This window comes from Dermacentor albipictus, chromosome 2, assembly GCF_038994185.2.
Source record: "Dermacentor albipictus isolate Rhodes 1998 colony chromosome 2, USDA_Dalb.pri_finalv2, whole genome shotgun sequence".
Taxonomy (NCBI): Eukaryota; Metazoa; Arthropoda; class Arachnida; order Ixodida; family Ixodidae; genus Dermacentor; species Dermacentor albipictus.
This window is the reverse complement of record NC_091822.1, coordinates 13,517,475-13,531,365: the sequence shown is the minus strand read 5'-3', so window position 1 is coordinate 13,531,365 and position 13,891 is coordinate 13,517,475. Positions and strand designations below refer to the sequence as shown.

At 48.4% G+C, this 13,891-nt stretch overlaps 1 protein-coding gene across 1 annotated transcript in view; it reads right to left on the bottom strand.

Annotated features, from left to right (window-relative positions):
* Nucleotides 1-13,891, bottom strand: part of LOC135910887 (uncharacterized) — a 292,350-nt gene that overhangs the window by 92,213 nt on the left and 186,246 nt on the right. Inside the window, exon 5 of the mRNA XM_070532771.1 lies at nucleotides 11,346-11,384. Coding sequence (XP_070388872.1) covers nucleotides 11,346-11,384 — 39 coding nt within the window. The remainder of the gene's footprint in view (nucleotides 1-11,345; nucleotides 11,385-13,891) is intronic.

Sequence of the window (13,891 nt, the reverse complement as noted above, 5' to 3'; positions counted from 1 at the left end):
GTACGACAAGAAGAAGATCAGGGCCATCAGGGAGGAAGCTCCTTCGGTACAGAATGCCGCCCTGGAGGACATATCCCGAACGGATGCGTCGGTAGGTGTAGAGCGCAGACGCTCGATGAGTACTCGCAGCGATAGGTCTCGGTACTGCTCATCGGCGATGTTAGCGAAGGCAGACACAGAGAAAATGCCGTCGGTGGTACTACTGTCGGCGTCGTCAGGCTCGTCTACCGGGTAGCGAGACAGGCAGTCAGCGTCCTTGTGTAGTCGGCCAGATTTGTAGGTGACAGAGAACGAATATTCTTGGAGGCGTAAGGCCCAGCGACCAAGTCTTCCTGAAGGGTCTTTCAATGAGCATAACCAACAAAGCGCGTGATGGTCTGTGATAACGGAAAAGGGTCGGCCATATAAGTATGGGCGGAACTTCGCAACCGCCCAAACTAGGGCCAGACACTCACGCTCAGTGATGGAATAGTTGCGCTCCGCGGGCGAGAGGAGCCTGCTGGCGTAAGCGATAACACGGTCGTGGCCACGCTGGCGTTGTGCCAGTACTGCGCCAATTCCGTGACCGCTGGCATCAGTACGGACTTCGGTAGGCGCAGAAGGATCGAAATGGGCCAGAACGGGAGGCGTTGTGAGAAGATCGATGAGAAGCGAGAATGCAGAGGCCTCGTTATCGCCCCACTGGAAAGGGGCGTCTTTTTTCAAAAGCTCGCTTAGTGGTCGTGCTATGGCCGCGAAATTTTTGACGAAACGGCGGAAGTACGAGCAAAGGCCGATGAAGCTGCGCACATCCTTGACACACTTCGGAACAGGGAAGTGCGTAACAGCATGGATCTTGCCTGGGTACGGTTGCACTCCGTTCGCGTCAACGAGATGTCCAAGGACGGTAATCTGGCGACGGCCGAATTGGCACTTCGATGCGTTGAGTTGCAGACCGGCTCACCGAAAAACGTCCAGGACCGCTGAGAGGCGCTCGAGGTGCGTAGCGAATGTTGGGGAGAATACTATAACGTCGTCCAAGTAGCACAGGCACGTAGACCATTTGAAACCGTGAAGAAGGGAGTCCATCATGCGTTCAAAAGTGGCAGGAGCGTTACATAGGCCGAACGGCATCACCTTGAATTGATAAAGACCGTCGGGTGTTACAAAGGCAGTCTTCTCGCGGTCGAGATCGTCCACGGCAATCTGCCAATAGCCGGAGCGAAGGTCAATAGAGGAGAAATAGCGAGCACCGTGGAGGCAGTCAAGGGCGTCATCAATCCGAGGTAGGGGATACACGTCCTTTTTGGTAACCCTGTTAAGGTGCCGATAATCCACGCAAAAGCGCCATGAGCCATCCTTCTTTTTTTACCAGCACAACCGGTGACGCCCATGGACTACATGACGGTTCAATAATGTTCTTGGCAAGCATTTTGCGAACTTCGGTGTGAATCACTTGACGCTCAGCCGGTGATACTCGATACGGGCGGCGATGAATAGGAGGAGCATCTCCGGTATTAATGCGATGTTTAACAGCTGCTGTTTGGGACAAAGGACGATTGTTAAAGTCAAAAATATCTTGGTAGGAAATCAGAACGCGGTAGAGCGCACGAGCGTGGTCGGAGGGCATGTCGGGTGCAATCATTTTCTGTAAGTTGGCGATGGTACAAGTTGCCGACTGCGATGGTAGAGGAGGATCGGTTGAATTGTCGTCTACTGAAATCGATGCTACGGAGTGATCCTCGAATGAGCAAAGTTGGGCCAGAGACATCCCGCGTGGCAGCACTTGTGTCGTCAAGGCAAAATTGACCACTGGCAGGCAGACGCAATTCGCCGTAATAGATAAAATAGTATGAGGTAGTGTGATCCCGTGTGTAAGGAGGACGTCTTGCATAGGAGCCGCGATGTAGTGACCGTCGGGCACTGGTGGGGATGACACGAAGTCAACGTAAGTCAGTGCCGAAGGTGGCAAGCGAACGAAGTCGACGGAACTGAGGCGAGGAAGGTGTTATTCAGCGGGATCCAGAAGAGGCAGGTCGAGGCGGAGAGTACTGGCGGAGCAATCGATGAGAGCAGAATGGGCGGAGAGGAAGTCGAGGCCGAGGATGATGTCGTGGGGACAGTGAGCGATGACTGTGAATAGCACGGTAGTGGAGCGGTCGGCGAAGGAGACGCGGGCGGCACACATACCAATTACGGGGGGCTGTTCCGCCATCGGCGACACGGACAACAGGCGTCGTGGCGGGCGTGATTATTTTTCCTCAGCCGGTTACGAAGATCCGCGCTCATTACCGACAAATGCGCCCCAGTGTCTATGAGAGCTGATACAGGAACACCGTCGACTTGCACGTCAAGAAGGTCCAGATGAGTGGGCAACGTTAGGAGAGGATTTGGCGGCGTAGGGAGCAATGCAGCGTCACCTCGAGGCGCTGCATCGTCTAGTTTTCCGGCTGGGAGCGGCGTCCGAAGGGAGTCGGCGAATAGGAACGACGCGGCTGGGGAGAGCGAGATTGTCGTCGTTGGGGCGAAGGCGAACGAGAATAGGGGCGGTTCGGCGCAGGAGAATCGGTGGCGGCATTATCTGAGCGGGCAGCATAGGGACGAGAAAGGCCACCAGGGGGGCGAGAGTAGGCAGTATATGTAGACTGGTTCAGGGAACTCCAGCGACTGCGGCAGTGCCGAGAAATGTGCCCAATTCGATGGCAGTGAAAACAAATTGGCTTGTCGTCTGCAGTGCGCCATTCAGAGGGGTTGCGGAAACGTGGTGGGTAAGAAGGTGCGGGACGGGGTGGAATCGAAGATGCCGGGTGGGGTCAGGGCGATGGGCCGAGCAGATGGTGTGAATACCCATGTTGGCGAACTCCTGGCGGACAACGGCCTGGATCAGGGAAACAGTGACGGCGGGTGCATTGGAGGGGGCTGGAGTCGAACGCAGCCGGATAGGCGGCCTCGATCTCACGCCGGACAATCCTGGTAACATCTCCAGTGTTGTTGGGACGAGGAGCATCGGCACAGGAAGATGTCGCAGGGGGTGTTGGGCAGACGGGCAAACTGTTGGTCGATACGGCGGCTTTTAGCGAATTCCAGGCGGCGGCACTCTTTTATAACTGCATCCACCGTCGCGACGTTGTTAAATACGAGCAAGTTGAAGGCGTCATCGGCAATGCCTTTGAGGATGTGGGAGACCTTGTCGGACTCAGTCATGTGTGCGTCAACTTTGCGGCATAGAGCCAAGACGTCCTGAATGTACGTGACGTAGGGCTCCGTGGACGTCTGCACACGACCGGAAAGCGCCTTCTGCGCGGCAAGTTGGTGACCGTAGGGGTTGCCGAACAAGTCGCGAAGCTTTTGCTTAAGCGAATCCCAACTGGTCAGTTCATCTTCGTGCGTCCGATACCAAACTCGAGGTGTGCCACCGAGGTAAAAGACGACGTTGGCGAGCATGATAGTTGGGTCCCACCGGTTATTGCGGCTGACGTGTTCGTAAAGGCTGATCCAGTCCTCGACGTCTTCCCCATCTTTTGCCGAGAATACACCAGGATCACGGGGAGCGGAGAGGGTGATGTAGGTCGTCGAAGTGGCAGCAGGTGTCGGAGCCGGTGGAGTCGGGTTGGCGTCGCCGGGAGCCATGAAGGTAGGCTCGACGTACCGTCCACTGCGAAGCTCCGTGACGAGGTACAGGGAACGTCCACCTCCACCAAATATGTTACGTAGGAAGACACCGACGAAAAGCTATTTACAAGTATATTTACAAGGCAATTTGCCGCAGTTGACCAAGAGGCAACAGCCCGCGCTAGCTTCCAATCGTCGTCTTCGTCTTCTTCCTGCTCGGCTCTTCGTCATTGGGAATACTACCCCGTAGCAATATAAACTGGGAACCACACGTAGGCAGTTTCTTGACTACATATTCACAGACATGTACACGTTCAACGCGAACAAAGATAATTCAGCTCTTTTGAAGATAATGAAATAAAAAGTTTACTGACGCATGTGTCGCCGAATGTTGATATGTGTCATGCCTCAGAGCCTTTCTGGGGACGCAGCTGCGCCGCACCTATGAACCAACCACAGCGGAAGTGCAAGTCCGAAAGCATCTACGGCTGGCAGACCAAATGGCGGAATTCCACTGGAATCTTCAGCTGAGGCATATACGTGACGGGTGAGCAAAGTGCGCGTGAATGCGACCTGCAACTTACATAACCGCAAGAAGTCTGCCTCCCTGATCCTGTACGGTATGCCTTGAGGCTCGGACCAAAGTTTGCGCTGCTGCCACCGAAGAAAAAGCCTGAGCTTTTATCTATTGCGCGTCAGGTGTCTAGACGTGCTCCAGAGACGAGGCCACGAGGATCAACACCGAAGGTGTCGACGCCTTAAAAAGCTGTAAGCCTCCACGTCCGAAATTACCTGTGAAACACGTAGAATCATACTTGTTACAGCATGATCTGTGTGTGCTGCCAGCTGATAGAGAAGGCGGCTTCGCAGTTTTTTCGCATGAAGAATTCAATGAGAAAGCTATAAACGCTATTTCGGCAGTTTTTAATGAAAGAAATGACGTCTCTTGCAATAAGGTCAGAGCAAAAGCACAACAATTGTGTAAAAAGAAGTATCTGGAAGGTGTAATGAACAGCATAAAAAAAGCAAGAAGAATTGTATGGAAGTATTTTTCAGCGCTAAGACTCACAAAGAAAGTGTGCCCTTCAGGGTAATAGTTTCTGAGAGGGACACGTGGCAGGAATCTGTCGCCATGTACCTTCAACAAATCTAAACTTGCCAGACATCAGTGACCCTTTCCTGACAAAACTTTCTAAGGTGGTTTTAAATTTTGTAAGAGCTCGTGAATATCAACGTGTAAAGGCCTTCTCTGCTGACGTTAAAGACCTCTATTATTCTCTGCCATAATCAGAATTATTAACCTGCATTGACAGTTGCATAGATACATATGGTGCCTTTATGTTTAGCACGGAAGCAGGTACATACATTGACAATTTTTCAGAATTACTTAGGTACTATTTGTCATCTACGTTTATCGATAACAAAGGTACCCTGTATCTGCAGAAACAAGGAGTGTGTATAAGTTCTTGCCTAGCACCAGTGCTACGTAGTCTGTTTTTAGCCAAACTTGACAGAGACCTGTCACAGCAACTTCCCGAATCCAAGGTTGTAAAAGTTTTTAGATATGTTGACGGCTTTTTAGTTCTTATTGACTGTTCATCGGCTTGTTTTACTAATGAATGTGCTCCTGTTTTTACTGATATTCGTGACTGTCTAAATCCACTAGAAGTGACTTTTGAAATGCCATGTGACGGGAGGATTAGATTCCTTGACATCAAGTTTGTGCTCACAGATAACGAAACCTGCTGGTGTTATGAACCTAGAGCAAGTAAGCCACATTTACCATTTCATTCCGCGCATACAAAGCTTGTGAAGAGGGGAATCGCGAAGATGTGTTCCAGCGAAGCACTGAAAAAATCATGCCAACACCTAATGCACGATAGCTTCGAACGGCAAGCCTCGCGTTTAGGCTGCACTGGTTACCCGAGCTACGTGCTTGTGTCAGTCGCAGGACTGTTTAAGGAGGCGCAGCAAAACAGTTCGGAGCAGGTGCACGTTTCCAGCGCTGACATGAACAAAAGAAAGGTTGCCGTAATCCCCTACATACGCGGGTTCTCCCATAGAATAAAGAAGGTTGCTGGAAGAAGCGGCATCAACGTTGTATTTTCGGCACCTAATAAATTGGTCAGCCTCTGTAAAAACACAAGGCCAGAAAGAATTCCAGTAGCGCATGCGAAAAAGAACATAAAAACAAATTCATTGATTGCATCGCCGGTGTGGCATACCGTATTCCCCTCGGGTGCGGACGATCCTACATCGGTCAAACAGGCAGATGCATAAATGACAGGCTATGAGAACACAGCAACAAAGTGAACAGCTTGGCCGCTAACGGCTTTCTTGCCATCCATTGCCACAGATGCAAGTGCAAACCAATATTTGAAGAAACAGTCATCATGAGTAGAAGCAGATGTGAAATGACGCGCTTGATAATAGAAGTCAGACGCATATCAACATTCGGCGACGCATGCGTCAGTAAACCTTCCATTTCATTATCTTAAAAAGAGCTGAATTATCTTTGTTCGCGTTGAACGTATACATGTCTGTGAATATATGAGTCAAGAAACTGCCTACGTGTGGTTTCCAGTTTATATTTTTTGTTTATTCTTCCAAAAGTTTTACACATGCTGTATGATGGGTCGAGGGTGCATATATAGCGACGAGAACGAGAAATAAATTTGTTGTTCAAAGTAGCGCTGGGTGTGTCAGATGTGCCTTCTGTTGTCCGTGTCAAGCTTGCGCTATAACAAAATAAGATATTCACAAAGGCATACTCTACATTAATTGCAGTGACTGACAGTGCAGCATGCGAGGTCTGTGGCACCGAAGAAAACCTCGACCACCTGCTGTGCCACTGTCCACGATATGCCCCAGGGAGACAAGTACTTGCCAAAGCTTTCCGAAAACTGGACAAGCGGCCGCTTTCTGTGCAGGTGCTGCTGGGACACCGCCCCTGGCGGCCCATAAAGGAGTGAAGGTGTTTTTGTGCTTCTTAAGGACGACGGGTTTCTGCGACCATCTGTGACTATAATGGAATTTCTGTAAGATCACACACGTCAGCGGACTCACCGCAATTTCCTGCTTCCCTTCCCTCCTCTCTCTCCCTGTGATCTTAGTTTCCCCTTTCCCATTTCTGCGGTGTATGGTAGCCAACCGGACGTCATTCCGGTTAACTTCCCTGCCTTCTACTTTTCTCTTTCCTTCCTTCCTTGTTGTCATTCGTGGATCAAATAACCATTCTGTCCACCACGTATGATGTTCCTAGAGGTTCACTGCTACAAAATCCATAAACAATTTCCTGTCCCTTAAACGCAAGATAGCACGAAGCACTAATTCATACATAAATAAAGACATTCAGTGCTTGGGACGAAAATTGAAGAAAGAGAAGCTAGAGCAGGAAGAGCTGGATACCCGACTCTGGTGGTTTTATTATTCTGCTAGTTTCAACTGAAAGATTCATTTATGGTTCTAGGAGTGTTATCAGAACTTGCACTTAAGAGAACGTTGCCCCGACCTAATTCTGGGCATCATCTCTGAAGAAGGCTTCTACTTGAAAGGAAATTACTTTTTCTCCTATGCACAACTCTAACGTTCTGTCCTTTGTAGCTTACGTTAGCACTACAGAGACCAAGTGGTAACGGTTCCATTGAAAAAATTACGAAAACACCACAGAATTAGATATGAACTTGAATATTGTTTGCTGAAAGGCTAGTTGGTGATTTATTATTCGCAGCAGTATTAGAAGACATACAAAAAGACGAAAAACCAAGAGACAGGACAGAGTGCTCGCCACAACTGAAAACTTGCCTAACGTCCTGAGGAAGCGGCACTTCGCCCAGCTTGTGGGAGCTGTTTCCTTCAGCGACCACCTTCCTTGGCACATGCTGTCGAAGCATTCGACGTGTCTGATGCCACAGAAACTCCGTGGCCCACTTTTTGCCACGCGAAGGCAAAACTCAGTCACCACACTTTCCAGGGAACCGGCCCTGTTGCATGGAGGGTTAAGTGCACCTTGGTTAGCGACATGACGAACTTGACTCCCCCTGCTGCCATGCCCTAGGGCGCTCCGCCTTTTTCTGGCAATGTAAATTCATTGGCTCCCCATCCGCACCATTAAACACACAAAACTGCAGGGCACAGGCTTATTGTTAGCACGATGGCATCGGGACAAAGGCGCTGCAACGTAAAGCTATCGCAAAGTTTTATAGTGCAATTCTGCAATCAGCCATCCACGACTGGTCAAATAATTTTTAGCCAATACCACTTCACCCGCCTGTCGGGCGACGTCATGAAACCGCAGTAGCTCTCTATCTGATACGACGTGTACACACTGATTACGCAGGATTACACCAAACAAAAGAAAAATGGTTAGTTCTGATTTGACGCTTTTCGCCATTAACCTTCCGCTATTGGTCAAGAGTATTTGAGCTGCGCCCCAGTTCGCCGGGCACTCAAGCGACGTCACAAAAATGCGAAGGCTCACCTCGTCAAAGGGACGTGCACGCGTCAAGTATGCATCATCATGCCGAACAAAGCTGACTGTTTTTCCAAATAGCCGTAGGCTGCCCCGCTCAGAAAGCAATATAACATGGCTGCTCGTCAATCGCTCAAGCATTGGTTATTCGCACCTGCCGGAGAGCGTGGACTTATTTGTGTATACTAAAATTTCTTGCCTGGCAATAAAACTTTATCGAGCCCATTCGGCACGCATAGAGACCTCTGTCATCTCTTATCTGGTGAGGATTGGTTTTGGCGGCATTGTTAGACTTCTGTTACACGCCGATTTTCGACTAGCTACTGCAGGCTAAGTAAGGGGAAGCGGATAAATCATAGACGACGACCTCGGTTATCTATTCTCACTGCGGTGGCTCGGCCCCATCTAGGCCCTCTCCACCTGAGCGTGCTTCTCGTCTGTTGCCAGCCGATCAGATAATAAAAAGCGCTCAAGGTGGGCAATGTAATTTTTTGCGAAAGTAAACAAAAATGACCTCCTATAAACGAGGAGAGCATTTGATTGAACTGTTTACACAACGCTGCGGGCCACAGTCCAATGCTAGCGTCGGCGGTTACGTAATGTTTACGTCAATAGTTTGGAATAAAAGCAAATTGGAATATTTTACGTTATAGAATCCCAGATGGTGACAACTTTCGCTCCCTGACGTTTATTGTGCCTTTCCTGTAAGCCTTAGTGTTATTGAGCCAAGTAATCACGGACAAGGCTCAACGTTCCCGCCTATTATCTTCTGTCATTGTGTTCTTTTTAGAACACTAGAAATTGTCAAACAAGAAGTAACTACGCGATTATCCGCAATGCAATCCACTTAACGAAAACCCCGTCACATTCCCGCGCACGTTGATGTCAACACGCAGCTGTTTCTAGCTGCTTCGAATGCCTGGCCCGGCTTTCAGTCCCTAGGTTTCGACATGGGACATCATGCACACGCCATACAATACAATAATGCTTCGTTAAAGCAAAATTGAAGGGCTAGTCGAAATCAGTTCGTTATGTGCATAATTTTATTTACTGCAACGTATGCGCAATGGTATGTGCATTCTTAAACCTGCATAGAAGAAGATGACTTTGCCGCCAGCGGTATGGCTACATGGTTACTTAGTGGCGAAATTTTAATGACACAGCAAAATAACCTTCGACGAGCCCAACACAGGAATGCATAGAAACTGACGCGACGGCCTCTACGGTAAGTGCCCTGTTTTTCGATGTGATGGTCGTTCGTTCGCACCTGCCCAACCGGCAAAATAGCGATGCCGTCAAGGAAAACAGCTTGAACACTGCTACGCGAAGAAAATCCCTCGTGAGCAGCACTTGGGACAAAACCCGGCGCGTCGACTACGCAGCTGGTCCAGCCTCTCACGTTGCTCCGCTTTGCGAATGAGGAGGCCAACGAACATGACGGTGATCACGTGACGTGGCCTTCGAGATTTCACGTGCACCGGGGAAATGTAGCAGGCTACGCCTAGCTGCACCAGCCAGCGCGGTGCGCCGCAGAGAGGGATGCAATGGCCACCACCAGCAAGCATCGCACTTCTCAGTGTGGTGCGTAGCGCAGGCATACACATATGTTAAGCGCAGCCGAATTGCCCCGGTGCTATCTCAGAGGCAACGCTTGGCTACACCAGCCTGTGAGGCACACCCGAGGGAAGAGTGGTGACGATAAGAAATTGCGGCTTACGCCAGGCTACGTGCAGTGATGACAAAAGAGTGTTTTAGCTGAGCGTCCTTACGCTCCGCTCTGCTCCGAGTGGCCCCGCTAAGCCAAAGCGGAGCGGCGGGCGATTTCCACGCTTCAGTTATACGTTTAGCGTAGCGGAGCGGACCTTTCGTAGTTGCAGCGCCGTCTGGCCAAATTCAGGGTAATGAAAGAAAATAAAAACACCTATTGATCAGTTTTATACAGTAAAACGTATATATGTGTATATATAACTTATTTCTCCGTGAAGTATCTAGACGGGCGCTTGTAATGCGTTAGCGGTCCATTTTACCTAATGGAATAAAAAGCGCCACCTTGGGGAACGCCACGTGATAGCCGGTGCGCTTGCTTTCTGCATCCCATCCAATCATTTTTGACGCCAACGCTAGCCAAAGCGCTCCGCAGCACGCTCCGCTCAGGCAGCTTCTCAGCGGACCGTGTTGCTCGCTCCGCTAGCCCGCTTACGGCTAAGCGGACGGCGCATGCGCATTCGTGCCTCCGCTCCGCTTAGCTGCTTAGCGGAGCGTAAACACGCTCAACTAAAACACTCTAAATATCAGTATTGCTCGGTGGCGTATCCAACGCCGGGGCGCGAGAGTCCTGCATCGAACATTTGCCTTTAGCCGCGGAAACCTTGATATTCGGTGTACAAAAGCAGGGAATGTTCACTTTCGGGAACAAATCTAGTTCGTTATATCGGGACGACCTTACGGGTTAAAACAGTGTTTTACATAACATATATCTATTTAGATTTGAAGAAAATTTTCACTTCGTAAATCTATTCTTTCATCATATCCCGCCATGTTATAAAAAAATTTTTACTATCGTGCTGTCTTGCACCTGCTCCTGGAGATGGAGTCGTGCTGGTGCGTTACTCCGATGGCGACAGAGGTACCAGTCACGAATCTATTGCCGGCGTATCTGCTATTACGAACCAAACGTTGAACAATCTCTCGCTTCGGCGCCGGCTGTACGAACTAGGAGGTTATGGTACATTTTCGCGTGAGGCTGTTAGTCCTTTGTCAACGTCGCGTGTAATCGGCTATTTCACTCCACTCTGTGTTCAAACTTGTTTTCGTCTGTATATTTTTAAAATCAGTCTTGTAACGTTGGCGGCACCGCTCCAGCGTCTGGCTGAATAAAACATTCGCTCTAAATGCGCCTCACGACAGCATTTTGTGAATAAATCTTACCTGCTCCTTGAAGTTGAACAACCGACACATTCAGTCAAGGGCAGGTTCTACGACTGTTAGTCAACAAAGAGTCATTCTCTTTTCCACGCTTATACTTTCTAAGCACTCTGAGCCAAAGCTATGTGGTAGCGTGAGCGCGTTGCACATTTATCCACAAATTATTTCCGTTTCAGTAGCACTGGCATCTTGCTTCAAAGGGAGGCCGCCGAAGAACAAGTGCAACCACTTTACGGGAAACGTGCTGCATCATCACTTCATGGCAAAATTAGTAAATGACACCAGTGAAGTACAATCGTTCACATATCTTGAAGAATTCATAAAATAGATTTAGAATAAATACAGACATGAAACTCACAAATATGGCCTCTTCTTGACCGAACATGCAATCAGCCGTCTGTAAAACAAATAGAAAAACGGATCATGTGAACTGAGAGACAAGTGTTGGGAATTAGACGAAACCGGCTGGAACGTCGACCTGATAAATGTGAACGCTCAGAATTCAAATCTAGTGTAGTGCAAACTGCTCGCAAGCGCCTAGCCACATGCTATAAATTCAAACTTCGCACTCTATCTCTGCGATCCCGGTAAAATAAATCTACTAAAGCTATCTTTATGGGAAGAGTTCGAGCAAATATTAGAGCGCAGCTCTCAGGCGCCCGTTACTGCGTTGAGCGTCCGCGTCCTCGGCGTAAAGTTTCTCATGCGAAGTTATTACACAACATAGACGCCATATTTAAAAATCCCGAAATCACGAAATGGTTCACGTCTTACCTTCATTGCAGAGAACAGTATGTTCAAATTGGAAACTGCCAGTCTGTACCCTCACTTGTGGAGTCTGGTGTACCTCAGGGCACGGTACTAGGACCACTCTTATTTCTCGTATTTATTAGTGATATGCCTAATGACATCACTGTACCGTTGCGTTTGTTTGCGGACGACTGCGTCATTTACAACAGAATTCAATCGAGACAAGACCAAGAAGAACTTAACTCAAGTCTACAAAAAATTTTAAAAAATGGTGCGACGATGGCAAATGGACATACACCCTCAAAAATGAGTGTCTATGTCTATTTCACGTAAAAAGCGTACCCTTAGTTACTCGTGCTCCATTGATGACAACAAACTCGAGAACGTTGAAAAACACAAGTACTTGGGTTTAAATTTACATCAGATTTACGCTGGAAGACACACACAGAAAATGTGTGCATTAAATCGCTTAGGGCCCTATGGCCTTTGAGGCGGAGCCTCAATCGGGCAACCCCTGAAATTAAATGTCTTGCTTACAAAACTCTAGTTAGACCAATTATTGAATATGCTAAAATCGTTTGGGACCCACACACCATAACTAACTGTTCTAAACTTGACCGAATAGAGAGGCTAGCCGCCAGGTATATATTTAATAAATATCGTCGCATCCATTCTCCAATATAGTTATGTCAATTAGCTGATGTAGCACCACTTGGGCTCAGAACTAAATAGGAGAGATTAAAATTCCTCTTCGAAGTTATTCACAATCAAGTAGATATTAAACCAGATGATTATTTTCAGCTTCCTATGAACGCGTCAACGAGGCGTCGTCATAGTATGTACATACCTCCTCCGCTCGCCCGCAATGATTGCTTCAAGTTCAGTTTTTGTCCTAGGGCGATAAGAGACTAGAATTTGTTACCCGACTCTCTTGTAACCTCGATGTCCTTACCTACCTTTTTGGAAAGACTTAAAAGCACAATTTTTTGTAATACCTCATAGTGAATTAACCAATATGTATGCGTTTACTTTTACATGTGTGACTCTTATTGTGTCTATGACGATGCGGTGCCAAGTTATGAATGGTTTCTTTATTATTTTCCCTTCTATGTTGTAGTTGATACTTTCGATTCTAAGACAGGCTTTTGGAGTCAAAGCTTGTAGCTTGCTCACATTCCATGTTTCTCTTTGTTGCTTTTATTCTCCACTCCTGTAATAGCCCGATGAGGGCTGACAGTATCAATAAATGAAATGTAACTGAGCGAACGAGCAGAGCAAATAATGAGACAGCGAACGAGGAGCTCAGCGGGCGACAAAAGATGGCGAGAGCACGAGGAGGAAAGCGGAGGGCGAGGAGAGAGCGCAGTGGCGACGGGCTCTGCGGCGACGAGATGGTGCCAGGTGTTGTCGCCTCTTCACATTTGACCCCGTTGATGAGGCCTCCGGCGAGCGCATCCACCGATACCATGTATGGAAACAAATCGTTGCATGCGCAGAGGTCTGCCTGCTGTTAATCGCGCCCACGCGTCACAGACGCGATCCGCCGATGAGCGAGGCCGTCGCGGCACACTGCTTCACTCGGTTTGCAATGTGCCGCACGAGATGGATTTTCCGCGCCAACAAATATATCGCGAAATGAAAACACGTATAGAACTGCGCTCAAATTTCGCATTAGGGACTGTCATAGTCGCTGATAAATTTTTTCATACAGCCTACGACCGTTCTATTGTACATTTCGTAATTCAGTCAATACATTAGGAGTTCGACATTATTTTTGGTAAATTGTTATGCTCATGATAAGAACACTTCGCGATACAGAATAATATTGTCGCATTGTCGCAACGGGGAAGAACTAAGAAGTGTCAAAACTATGAGTTACAAACTTGACTCTTTGTTGAGTGAACTTGTGTCCAGCAAAACAACTAGCACGATAGCGGCGAGCAATGTCGGCGATCGTCGAGAATCTTATCTGCGCGTAAAACGCATTGGCTTTTCTACATGGCTCGTCGAAGGTTCCAGCATAATCGTTCATGTCCGCGTGCCTTCGAGAGAGTATACTCCCACAATTTGCGTTGCGTGTACGAACTGGTCACACGAAGTTGGGTGAGAACGTGCACAACAAAATCAACGATAAGATTCGAGTAAGTTCCAAAT